The sequence below is a fragment of the Ictidomys tridecemlineatus genome, chromosome 5 (assembly GCF_052094955.1).
Source record: "Ictidomys tridecemlineatus isolate mIctTri1 chromosome 5, mIctTri1.hap1, whole genome shotgun sequence".
Taxonomy (NCBI): domain Eukaryota; kingdom Metazoa; phylum Chordata; class Mammalia; order Rodentia; family Sciuridae; genus Ictidomys; species Ictidomys tridecemlineatus.
Window position 1 is genome coordinate 163,072,956 of NC_135481.1, and position 14,005 is coordinate 163,086,960.

The 14,005-nt window shown below is 35.0% G+C and overlaps 1 protein-coding gene across 3 annotated transcripts in view; it reads left to right on the plus strand.

Annotated features, from left to right (window-relative positions):
• Nucleotides 1–14,005, plus strand: part of Esf1 (ESF1 nucleolar pre-rRNA processing protein) — a 72,670-nt gene that overhangs the window by 46,023 nt on the left and 12,642 nt on the right. For all 3 annotated transcript variants that reach the window (XM_005320467.5, XM_021723146.3, XM_021723147.3), the window contains exons 10-11: nucleotides 5,975–6,096; nucleotides 7,259–7,346. In XM_005320467.5, coding sequence (XP_005320524.2) covers nucleotides 5,975–6,096; nucleotides 7,259–7,346 — 210 coding nt within the window. The remainder of the gene's footprint in view (nucleotides 1–5,974; nucleotides 6,097–7,258; nucleotides 7,347–14,005) is intronic.

A 14,005-nucleotide genomic window follows, 5' to 3' on the forward strand; every position in this document is an offset into this window, starting at 1 on the left:
TTCTGTGGTGCAGAAGTAGTCCCCTGACTGACACTGCTCTCTGAGGTACTGTAGTGAAGGATCTCCTGGACTCTAGTTTCCACTGCCTCAGATTGTGAATGGCAGCATTGATTCCCTCTGTTTACTAAGTCTGATACAAGTTCCTGCAAGCATCTAAACAATGCACTGTTACTTGGCCAGTTGTGATCCTGGGTTAGGCTGTAAGATAGTTAAGGTTAGGATCAGCTTGTTCCTACTTCATAGATTCTGGGAATTCTTCTGCCAGGTCTCTGTGTCCCTGCACATTTGGGCAGCTTTCATGGTATGGCACATGATTCTGGGGACCAGACCCTAGACTTCCCTTTGTGGCTCCCCTCCCCCCTCCAGTATCGGTGATCAGAGCATGGTGAATCCACTTTGTTCCTTGTTCTAGGACAAAGCTGCTTTGTTGCTGTCTCTGAGTCTGGTGATCAGTTGCTGTGCAGACCTTTCTTCCCTCACTTATGTAAGGTTGAGCTGGGTTAGGCACACCTGTGCCAGGTCACCACCAGTCTATTCCCCCTGTTCTCAATGAGGGATTGGGAGAAGGGGTTTCAGCAATTTTGGGGTACTAGTAGTCCTTTTAGAAGTTCTTTCTGGCCAGATTCTTAAGAGGTCCCACTGCAGGGAAATGCCCTCTGGTTTAATTTATAGCTGTCTGGACAGGGGAAGACACCTTGCTGATTTAAGGGAATGACTGGTCAGCTCAGGGTTCCACATGATAGCTATAGACCCTGGCTCAGCTTTCTTTTCATGATTTGGTTTTAAGCTGTTTGCGCTATTTTAAGAACCCTTCTGTTACTGTTGTACTTTAAATTTTGTCAGTCTTCTCAACTGTTTTTTAAGTGGGTGAGCTTAAGAAAATGCCCACTACCCTCTCTCTGTTGCCCATCCTTGTCGCGACCCCTCGCCAGCAAGGAGGACGCGACACAGGATTCTTCTTTCAGCAGTTTATTCAGGCCTTTACTTATGTGTCTCTGGAAGCTTCTCCTACTACTACTACTACTACTACTTCACCCGAGCGCCCCAGCCTTGATAAAGCACATCAAGCCCCAATGCACAACTGCCACGTGGACCTTTCTCATAGGGTGTTTTACAGCAACGTGCCAACTCTCCCAAAATAAGGAGTTGTTTATCACAGGCCATGGCGCTTATCAGCGCCATCTTGTAATGGCGGCCACAGTTCACAGAAACGGCTCACCACACATCCTGGCTTCTCATCTACAGGTCTGGGTTTAGGAGTAGGCCAGTCTTTTTTTTTTTTGGTACCAGGGATTGAACTTGGAGGTACTTGGCCACTGAGCCACATCCCAGCCCTATTTTGTATTTTATTTAGAGACAGGGTCTCACTGAGTTGCTTAGCACCTCTCTTTTGCTGATGCTGGTTTTGAACTCAAGATCTTCCTGCTTCAGCCTCTGGAGCTGCTGGATTACAGGCATGCACCACTGCACCCAACTAGGGCACTCCTGAGTTTGTTTTCTTCTCTGGTAACTTGTCTTCCAGTCACTCCAGTTCTCAGACGATGTAATATCAAGTCTTAGAGCATTTGTTTTATCACCTGCCTCTCAATTCAGCTTTTCTTCACTGCTTTCTTTATATTTTATGAGAAGATGTAAACATGTTGTCTACCTTGCTTTCACTATTTTTTCTTTCCTCAGCTTTGTGTTTATAAACAAAGCCAGTTGCAGTACCTATATTTTAAGTTATTCATGCCCTGTCCTTTGAAGACTTTTGAAACATTTGTATAAGTAAGGTCAGTAAAAGGGTATATTCTTGTTTTAGTGGAATTTGTAAGAATACTTACAAGTATTTTTTATATGTATGCAAAATGCCAAACAAATTCAAAATGGATTATGCTGAAATTATTATTGTCATAATTGAGTCAGCTACTTTCATGGTTGGCTTTGAAAGGGGGTTTTACAGTTTATTTGTAAGATTATTGCTGTTATTTTTAACTAATTTGGCAGTCCTTGGATATACACTTTAAATTTTTTAGAACAAATGTGTGCAAAGATAAAAACAATTATAAAAAAATGAAGTTGTTTTTCAGTCACAAAATGGCTTCTCTCAAATGCAACTAAAACTCTGAAGAATGTTCTTGTGCATTTGCCAGCAGGCTTCTGGGGTAGGCATATTTTAAAGACTTTGAACATAAACAACTGTGATCTGTGGCAGAAGATTTAAATGACCTACTGGTGACAATGAGAACAAAGCATTTTTAAGTTATCATGGTGTGTTAATTCATTGCAATGTGTTTGTTGTTCTCCTATATTTTGGTATGTTAAGTGAGAGCCAGGCAAAAAATTAAGATTGTATTTAACTTAAGAGACTATTTATTTATTGTTATTAAAAGAAAACTTAAGTACCAGAAAATATTATTTCTTAAGAATAAATATTTCATGAATTCTAGACCTAGCAGTTAAAAAGAGAAAAAGAATGACATAAACCGCTTAAAGATAAAGACCATTTATTTTGACCTTCTAGTTTTGAGATTCATTTTTTTTTTGGAGTAAATATTTTCCAAACAAACCACTTCAGGATAAAGACCATTTGTTTTGACCCTAAAGTTTTTTGAGATTCATTTTTAACCAGGGTGAATATTTTTTGAACATGAAAGATCAAACACTTGGCTTGAAATAAGGATCCTTTCTTCCTGACAGATCTTAATTGATCTGTTTGTTAGTTAAGTATTTATTATGCTTAAATATTGTGTAGAATTGTCTCTAATCATTGTTTAGAATAGTGATTCTCAACCATGGGTGATTTTTGTCCCTCTGTGTGTCTGGAGACATTTTTAATTGTCATAGATAGGGCTACTCAAATCACCAGATATACTGCTTAATATCTTAGAGTGGACAGGATAGCCCTTCACATCAAAATTATCTGGTCTAAAATGTCAATAAGGCTAAAATTGACAAACTCTGATGCAGAACTTACAAATGTCATTGCTAATTAGTATAGAAACTGAAGGACTTTTTCATTTTTCTCTGGACCCTTTTTTAGCCCCTGTAAATATTTTTTGCAGAGGCCCTAGGATCCTTAAACCAAGATGATCACTGAATAACCATAAACAAGTTGAACTTAGTATGCAAGTTTTTTCAGCATAGTCTTCTAGGGACGTGATCTGTTGCTTTCATCAAATTCTGAAGGTATCCATAGCTCCACTGATGTAATTACTTAAAATAGATAATACGGAACTACCATTGTGCTGAACTAGTTTAAGTTTTGTTTATCAAAATTAATTAAGAAATACTTCCTCTTTTTTTAAAAAAAATATTTTTTAGTTGTAAATGGACACAATGTCTTTTTATGTATTTATTTTTATGTAGTGCCGAGGATTGAACTCAGTGCTTCACACCTGTGAGACAAGCACTTTACCACTGAGTTATAGTCCCAGCCCAAGAAATGTTTTCTTGTTGAAAAAAAGTCTCTGGTCAAAATATGGTCTACTGTCATGTATATCTAAAAAGAACAAATTTTTTTAAAGAGAAAAATCTCTTTCTTAATATTTTGAAGTAATAAAATCCAAATGTATGAGGAAATAATAAAATATAATAGATTATTATTTAAATATCATATATTAACACAGTACTATGCATTTAAATTTGAGATCAGGTTGATTATATGCTGGTTCACATGTGATTTATGTAAATTATTTATTTTGTTATTTGAAATCATTTTATCAAAAATCATCTTGTTTTATCAAAAAAATTTGCTGCTTTCTCCAAAATGAGGCTCTCAATTTTCCTATGTGCTGTTTATTGCATCATCCATAGATGTGAACATTGGTTTTGTATCTTTCACATTTCTCCTGAAAACTATTTAGTAACATGAGCTTTTTTTCTCATAAGAGATATTTTTGAATGAAAGTTATGTTTCTGATTTGGCATCCAATAAATCAGAGATTCTACCAACAGTGTGTCATACGAACAAATCTTCATAACCTTGAGTATGCATATAACTTAATACTTTTTAAGAAAATAAAATAGAAATTTAGAGATTAAGTCTTGGCTTAAAAGCCAAGGAAGGGACCTTAGAGAGCATCATTCCAGCTGTTTCAGACTTCTTTTTATTTTATTTGTTTTTAGGTTTATGTGGTGCCAGGAATCGAGCCCAGTGCCTCATGCATGCTAGGCAAGTGCTCTACCACTGAGCCACAACCCCGGCCCCCTTACGAGATATTTTGAGGGAGAAAAAAAGTGCATTGGGAGGGAGGGATTGCATACTTCTGATATATACCATCTTCATTTTACATACAGGGAACCTGAGGCCCAAACTAGAGTGGGGTGAGAAGGGTTGGGGCAGCCTGAGGACTGACCAATCCTGGAAGACCTCAATATTGCCAGAATAAAATAAATGTAACTCCTCTGCTGTCTCCTTTGATAATAGATTTTTTTGGCGGGGGGAGGGGTAGAATTTTTGGAGAACATGGGTGGCGTAGGGTGGGACTTCAAATATTTAAATGACAGGATCCATTTTTTTAAAATAAATAAAATAATTTGAAATGTTCCTTTCAAGAGAGATACGGTCAATCCACATCATCTTCTAGATATATTCTAAATCCTGTGAATTCCAAAGAATATTATATAATTCTCTTTTTTTGCTGATATGTATAAAGAGCCTAAAAACATTTAATAACTTACCTACCAACACACAGCTAGGAAACTGCATAGCTGGAAATTCATCTCCTGATTATCCTCCATATGATTGGTCTACAAAATAAAGAAATGTATGAAACATCTAGAAACATGAACCAAGAACAGCAGAATATAGGAACGAGATTGTTATAAAATACAAGAACAAATTATAGCATTGAAAGAACTAAATCATACAAAATAGAATATGGAATTGATGGTCCTTTTTATCTTAACCATGTGGCTTTCCAGAGTACTTGAAGGGAAATTGTCATAATTCTTTGCTTCCAGGCTATAGTGGGGATTGGTTTTCTAATCAATTTTAGTTAGTCACATGTAGTTTCCAGGAATACAGGCTCACATTTGAGTAACAGAAGCAAGAAAAGATAATTTTGTTCAATTAATTAGTAGTCATTTTCTGAGATTTTGCTTCAAATTTTTTATTTATTGCCAAACTATTATAACAGATTCAGTATATATATATATATATTTCTTCACTTACAGATCTAAACTATAGCTAGATCAAAATACTAAATACCATGGCACATAGCCATGTATTGGTTTCTTCAGAAATAATTTTTCAATATCAAAACTGAAGTCACTGATGGAAAAATATTTTTAACTTTAAGAAATTTGATAGACTCTTCTATATACAGAGAACTTGCCGAGTTGGAAAGGATCTGTTGCAGTCATCAAGTTCTGTACAGAGCACCAAGTATAGAACACACTGGATACACAATAAATGTATTTTGAATTTGTGGATGAAATGAGTCCAGACTTAGTCCAATAAAGGGAAAAAGGAAAAGTACAAGATAACCTGAAAGTTTGCACTACATGGAATCAAACAGAATGACTGCTTAAAATCTTGAGTGACTACTTCATTGACCACTTAAAGATCTACTTGAAAAAATCTTCCCATACACTGAGAGCTTAATCACTTGGAGAGTTATTACATTTAGAAGAAATTTTAATGCCTAACTAATTTTAAAGGAAGTTTTAGAAAAGAAGAGAGGTACCATATTAATGGGGGTAGGGCTGCTCAAAACAACTTAGCGAAATAAAGGTTGAACCTAAAAACGGGAGGTTTCCTTAGTGGTTTGACTTTTTGTTGAGTTTGTTGATTTCTTTTGATTCCATCATTAGATTTATTAAGGTTATTAGGAAAGTTTGTTGGCTCCCTGTCATTTTGTGATCTTCAGGTTCTATACATGTTCATTGTTGCATATTATCTTGTTACTCTGTTAAATATGCATAACATATTTGCTTTGTTTTTATATTCTTTTAAATAATTTTAAACTAACTTATTTGGAATTTTCCTTAGGCCTTAAAGAAAGTGCAGAAGAAATGGTCAAAAACAAATTGGAAGGAAAGGATAAACTGACCCCTTGGGAACAATTTTTAGAGAAGAAGAAAGAGAAGAAAAGACTGAAAAAGAAACAGAAGGTATCAGTGATAATCATGATCAAATATTTATTGAATACCAACTCTGTACCAGAAGGCACCAGTTCTTGGTATCCATTATCTCAAACTAGCTACCCACTGGAGTAGACCATGTTGTCACTCCAATTTTAAGAAAGAAGAGGCACAATTGCACCAGGCCTCATAATGTTGTACAGTACCGAGCCACTGCAAATACTGCACTCTAACTAAACAATGTATTTGATTTAGGTAGCATATGAATGTGAACATCAAATACATTGTTTAGTTAATATCTAGATATAAAACAGAAAGATTCCATTCTGTGAGGCTGTTTTGTTTGTTTGTTTGGTTTGGTCTGAATCAGACCAACTGGCAATTGAACCCAGGGTGCTTTACCATTAAGCTGTATCTCCAGCACATTGTTTAAAATTGAGTTTGTATTGTTTGAAAAATTCTTTTTTTCTCTTCCACCTTTTTGTATTGGTGCATTGTAGTTACATATCACAATTGTATTTGTTGTCACATATTTATTGTTACATATTCACACAAGTACACAACATAACAATATATCTCTCCTTTCCCTTTTCTCACCCCATTCCCTTCTCTCCCCCTACCGCCTGGTCAGTGTTTGTAGAAATGGATAGTAAAATGAAGCTATGGGGTAAAAAGCCCTGCCCCCATTGATATGGTACCTCTCCTCTTTTCTAAAACTTCCTTTAAAATTAGTTAGGCATTAAAATTTCTTTTAAATGGAACTCTCCAAGTGATTAAGCTCTTAGTTTATGGGAAGATTTTCAAGTAGATCTTTCAGTGGTCAGGGAAGATTTTCAAGTAGATCTTTCAGTGGTCAATGAAGTAGTCACTCAAGACTTTAAGCAGTCATTCTGTTTGATTCCATGTAGTGCAAACTTTCAGGTTATCTTGTACTTTTCCTTTTTCCCTTTATTGGACTAAGTCTGGAATCATTTCAAAGTTAAATATATGAGTATATATATTGCTAGATATGTGTTACAATCCTCCTACTTAAGCTTCTGGAGTAGCTGAAATTCAAGCATGTGCCACCACACCCAGCTAAAAGCTTAATTTTAGATTAAACTACTTGATACAAAAGAAATATATATAATTTTTCTCTGTATACATAGTTCTTATAAAAAGGTAATTGTGTATTTTTACATTCAACTTTAAGACTCTTGCTGGAGAAACCAGTGATGATGAACTTCCCCCTGATGTTGATTTGAATGACCCGTACTTTGCTGAAGAAGTTAAAAGATTAGGTAAGCCCAGTCTAAATTTGTAGTATTCATTTGGAATCTAAAGAAAAGGATGACATGGGTGGAAACAATGTAAACTGATGATTCTTTTTAAATTGCTAGAATTTGGATGGCTCGGCTCTCTCTGGCTTATAAGCAATACCATCCTGTGAGGTCCAACCATTGATCATATTGGGAAGGGTCAACATAAAGAATGATTACATCATAGGAGATTTTTGATAATGTGGTTAACTTAAATATTTTAATGGGGATTTCTTTCTAGGAATTATCCTGATAGCCAGTCAAATGCACTCTATAAAAGAATGAAAGGGAAATAGAGGAATAGTCATCTTCTTGTGCTTTGGCTACATTTTTATAATACATCCACTCTAGGTCTCTCACTGCAAAGACTATGAAAAATTAAAAGTATGAAATGAATCTGTGTTGATCTATATATACTTTTTAAAATTTATATATGCAATTATGGTATAACAACTTTTTCTGTTCAGTAAACATCTGTTTCATTTTATATCTTTTATATTTATCATGCTTGATTATAGGTAAAAGCCAGCTTTTTTCTTACTTCCCTTTTTGTTTCAACCCCTAAACTACCTAGTATCTCATTTCCAATATCCAAAGAGCCTTGTTTCCATTGCAAATGCACCACTCATTCTTTTCATTCTTACCTGTTAGTATATGTCAATGTGTTTGGTAAAGTTTAGGCCATACTTGAACAAGTCAGTACAGAGACACTGAAAATAAATATTTTCCATTTACTGTCATGCAATTTGCCTTCCCCTAATTTTTATACCACACACATGAACCCCAAAAGGCTCACTTTTGGAACAACTCCAAGCTGGCATTGTAAAGAGAAGGATTTTATGAAGTTTCCCCTGTTTCTTGCCCTCTTGACCAGTGGGCCAGAATAGTTCTCAACAAGAAAGTCAAAATTGCCTAAAATTATTTCCTGGTTGTTATAGCCTTTTAGCACTGACATTTTATTGAAGAAAAAGAGATTGAGATGAATAAAGTCTGTTATAGGATGTGAGATGCTTGGGAAGTGGAAACTTAGCATATTATGCTTTTTAACATACCTTTGCCATCATTTCTAGATGATGAGGGATTTTATCCTTATCCTGTGGCTAAAACAAAGTTTATAATGGAGAAATGTAAAGCATTTAGTTTCCTTTTTCTCTGTCCAAAGTGCTTCATTTGGCATGAGAAATCTGGTCAAATTGCAGAAGTCTTAATAGGATTCAAAGAGTAAGTTAAATAGTTTGATTTCTTGGGGTAGCCAGTTTTCTGGAATCAGCACGCACACGCGCACACACACACACACACACACACACACACACACACACACATATATAAAGTGTTTTTCTGTGTTTATTCATTGTATCAGGAAATATTTTGGTTGCCTACCAGATGCTGGGCATTCTGCTAGGTTAGAGAGAAATACCAATAAAAATAATTGCAAGATTGTAATCTCTCAAGGAGTCTATTTTTAGCACATGTTTGGTTTTTACATAGAAGAGTTCTCATACTATGAAAATTCAGTAAATGCTTTAAAAGAAATAGAGTAATATAGAGAATATACGTAGGAGGAAAAGGGGAAAGAGGAGTTTACAGAGGATAGGCAAAATGGCCTCTCTCAGGTGATGATATTTAAGCTGAGTATTGTAGAATGAGGAGTAAGGCATAACTGGGGAAAGAGCATTGTAAAGGAGGGGAAAGTGGAAGTGAGAAAGAAAACAGGTTAAAAAAAGGCATTGGAGACCTCTTTTGCAGAGAGATCTAAACAAAAGATGATGATGGTTTAGACTGGATGCCACTGATAGAAGTGGAAGGAAAAGAGAGATCGGGCTTTAGATTTATTTTGAAAATAGACTTGCTAATGTATTTGAATAAGGAAGAAACTTAGCCTAACTCTGGGGTTTTAGATTTTAGTTTCTGGGAGAAGACCAGAGACTTACTGAGTTAGGAATGTAGGAAAAGTAGGTTTGGGTGGGAAGTAAAGTAAATAGATCTATTTTGGGCAAAATCACTTTGAGATGTCAAGTAGATATCCAAAGGTGTAAGGTTAACATTTAGCCATGAGTATGAGAAATCAGAGCTATCAGAGTACAAATATATACTTGTGAATCAGTAGCATGCAAATGGTACTTGAAACATTGGTACTGGAAACAGAAAGCGTTGATAAGAGGTTTCACCTACGGTCAGGTGAAACCTTCAAAAACTACTATTACTCAGTCATTCTGGAGGAAGTATTACCTGGAAAGTAGGGAAAAGCTTAAGAACTTGAGAAGGAACATCTGTGAATTAGGAAAAAATTATCACAGGCCTCTTGTAAACCAAAAGTGGAGAAAAAGTGTATAAAAGGAGAGAGATGATAATGTCATGTGCCAGTATTCATACAGAGAAGTGTCCTATAGAAACCAGTGAGATATAGAGAACATTGGGTCATGTTAAAGGTAGTTTCAGTAGGTTAATAATAAAGTACAAGTGAGTGTTGAGGAAGTAGAGATTGAGAGTGAAGAACGTTTTCCAGGAGTTATATTATAAAGTAGTAGCTGAATATGGGTAAATAAAAATTGAGTTTTGGTTTGATTGGGTTTGGTGTTTATTGTTTGTTTTTTAGATGCAAACTTTGAAGACTTGCTTTAATCCTTTTCGGGTTGCTCTAGTAGAGAATATACAGAAACTAGGGGAGATAAATGCACAGGTGAAGTCCTTGAGAAGGCAAGGATAGAATCCGGAGCATATTTGGAGGGATTTGACTTTGAAGGAGTCAGGATGCCTTCTTTCTGTCAGGAGAGAAGACAAGTAATACTAATGCAGATACATATATATGGGGTCAGGAAGATGAGGGATTTTCATGGTTGGTTAGGATTTATCCTATTTGTTCATTCATTTACAAAGGTACAGATAATCTGAGTGGGCTTGTAAGGTAGGGGCCCAAGAAACAGATCATTCTGGGAAGAGTTATTGCCTAAGACTGTTGATTAAATGAACTATCAGTAAATGAATAACACTTAAAGGAAAAGTTTTGGTCATGGGCTAAGAATGAAGAAAGATGGGTCATATAAATCTGAAGATCAGTCCAAATGCAAAACCATAGAATGTGCAACAAGGGCAGCAATAGGGAAAGCCAGCCAAAGAAGAGAACCAGCTAAGCCACACAGATTGGTTTACCAAAGGAATGTGTCCCTTTTGTTTTATTGATTCTGGGAATTGAACTCAGGGTGTCACTCATACTAGGTGCATACTTTACCAATGAGGTACACCCTAGCCCTTTCTTTTTTTTTCTTTTTAATTAACTTTTTGATTTTTTGACAGCTAAGTTATTCAGGCTGGCCTCAAACTTGATGTCCTTCTTCCTCAGTCTCCTGAGTAGCCAAGATTACCAGTGTGTGCCACAGCATCCAGCAGAAGATGTCCCTTTTGAATAATGCCAAATTATAAAAAAGCTATATACACTCATTCATTTGTGTATCCATTCAGTAAACCAATAATTATTAAGTATTGAAATTATCCAGTCTTTTCCCATTACTTTCAGCATTTGTTAGAAGTTATTTATAGAAAGTCATGCATCACATAATGATGTTTTAGTCAACAACAGACCACATATAGGGTGGTGGTCTCATAAGATTATATAACCTAATTACATAGTAATCATCTTGGTTTGGATAAGTACATTCTGTGATATTCACATAACAATGTCACTAACAATGTAACCATGAGCCTTGTCATTAAGCAATTTATGTCTGTATAGGAAAATAATGTCATCTTTTCTCATACTATATATTTTAATCTGACTACCGAAGGTAAAAGTGAACTTTAAAGAAATTGTATTAGATATATATCATGTATATGCACAAAGAGATGGATTTAATGAGAAATTTTTACTCAGTTCTAATCTTTTTCTGCCCAGGATAAACTAAATTTGTACTTCACAGTATCTGGAAGATATAAGAAGAATAAATGTTGTTAACATTTTGTACTCATGATCCAAGAAAGTAATAGAGGATAGATGGAAACTTCCCTTTAGCTTTAGGGAAGTGGATTCCTATAAGGAAATAAAAAAGAACTTGTATTTTTTATTTGGTGTCCTCTAATGTCCTTCTTAAGAGGACCTTTATAGTAGGTTATACAAGGGTTGGATTTTGGTTCAAAATTTACCAGATTGTGATTTTTAAAAAATATATAGATACAAAAAACTCAGGTGACTTATATAAGTATATTAATTTATCACAGTATTGCCTTCATTATTAATTGTCAAGACATGAGATTTTGGAGGATATAGAGCTACTTTCCAATAATATTTGAGGTGTAATGAATTTGGCTCACTTGTGTTTGGGAGGATATATAGTTCAAGTTCACGGTTGAAACAGCACAAAGACATTATAACAAATTTGCTCTAGGCAATCCCATAGAGCAAAACTTAATACACCTTTCAGATATGAAAATATTGAGTTCATTGACTGATGCCAGATCTCATGTTTGGATTGGGTTAGGAGCCAGCATACTATAGATCTTCTATAATTGTTTCTTTATTTTTTTTCCCCTAAACTTCAAACTTGATATCAAGTCAGAGTTTTGAAAATATAATGTACTTCTATGATAATTAAGTTTTTTTTTCTTTTTGAAATGAAACATGGAGGGAAATTACTTCTTGTTTTGCTAATTACTTAAGTTATTCCTCCCCCCATTTTTTCTGGTGCCAGGAATTAAACTCACACGTACAAGGCAAGTGCTCTATCACTAAGCTGTACCCGACCCTTAATTTCATAAACTATTTAATAACATTTGGTTTTTGAAAAAGTAGAACTGAAATAAAACACATCAGTATTAAAATATGTCCTTTGTCTTGACATTTTTAGATATTTGATGTCATCATAATAATATAATGTTGTACATGCATTTAATTCATTTCATCAGTATGCTGAGTGCTTATAATGTATTGCTTGTATGTGTTCTGCAGTTTACAAATAGTTTTATTTTATATTCTGTCATCTGATTCATATTTCAGTCCCGCTTTATAGATGAATAAACAGAAGCTCAAAAAAACAGTTGAATTGCCGAAGGGCCAGGTGGTAGCTGGTATTATCTGAATCTGAGCATGCTTCTGCAAATACATTGTAAAGACCAGAGCCAGGGCTAGTGCCAGGACCAAATGAAGAAGAGAAATTGCTTGATTTTTCAAGCAAAGCCAGAATGTATCACCCTAGAAGATAAACAGACTGCTAAGGGGAAGTATTCTTTTTTTTTTAACACAGTACCTTTATTTTATGTGGTGCTGAGGATTGAACCCAGGGCCTCGAGTGTGCTAGACAAGTGCTTTACTGCTGAGACCCAACCCCAGCCCCAAGGGGAAGTATTCTTCAATGTAGGAATCTGATACAAAAAGTGAATCACTAGGGGGTTTACCGCTCACCATCTGGTCAGTACTGATAGTATGTCTGCCTTATAGTAAACTCTTTTTTTCTCACATGAACTATTCAACTAAAAGTTCTAGAAGTTTTTTATGGAAAAATTTTCTGATGCTGTAAATAACTGAAGATAGAATTTCCTTTATAGATTTTTTTCACAGATTGATATGTTTGCAACATATCTCTTTCTATAAATGTATTCTGACAGTTTATTATTTATTTATTTATTGCATAAAGGGATAGTAACATTCATTTAATTATAAAACTCAACATCTGATTTGGAGTCTGTGTTGGTATTTGACTTATTAGAATTGATTCATATGCACTTTTTGCAGCAGTCCTAGACTTCTTAATTTCCCAAAGATTCCCTGAGAAAGATAATATTTTAGAACAGGAGCTTTCATTTCCTTGGTACTTTGTATTTAATTTAAGTCTGAGAACTTTCCAGAGAGACAAAAGAGTTAAAAAAAATTAAGATGTGCCTTTTTAAAAAATATATTTTTTAGTTGTAGTTAGACATGATACCTTTATTTTACTTATTTTTATGTGGTGCTGAGGATCAAACCTCGCATGTTCTAGGCGCATGCTCCACTGCTGAACCACAACCCCAGCCCAAGATGTGCCCTCTTAATATGACCTTGTTAGAAGTGCAGAAAGGATCTCTATACATTATTTCAACTAAACAGTTCAGTCTAACACACAGTAAATTTTTGTGAGCAAAAAAAAATTTCATCACACTAAAATTGGATATCATTTTTAGCCTTGACAATCTTGGAAGTTCTTTTTTTTTTTTTTTTTTTTTTTTTGGTCCCTTCCCTTGCTGCGATCTTCCTTTCATGTTATTTTTATAACTTTTCACCAGGTTGTTATAAAATCCAAAACACTTCATTGTGGGCTCTTTGAAATTATGTTCTGCAGCTGTATGTGAAGATCTTTATCTCCTTTATGTATTAATCATATGCAGCCTGATTTTTCACCCTGCCACACAGTGATCTTCTGCATATGGCACATGTCCATTCATTTTAGAAGGCACTCTTGAGAGCACAGGAGCAGAGGAGATGGAGTTCAGGCGCTAAGAAAGTAGAAACTTGATACTTACATATTAAAATGCATACACAAAGAGAAAAGGTTAAAATCATTCCTTGAAAAACATTTCAGATAGGACTAATTAAGATTTAGGGAGAAAGGATACATACAATAAATATTTCTTCTTAGAAGAAGTACAAAACAAATCCCTTAGTAGCATTAAGATGA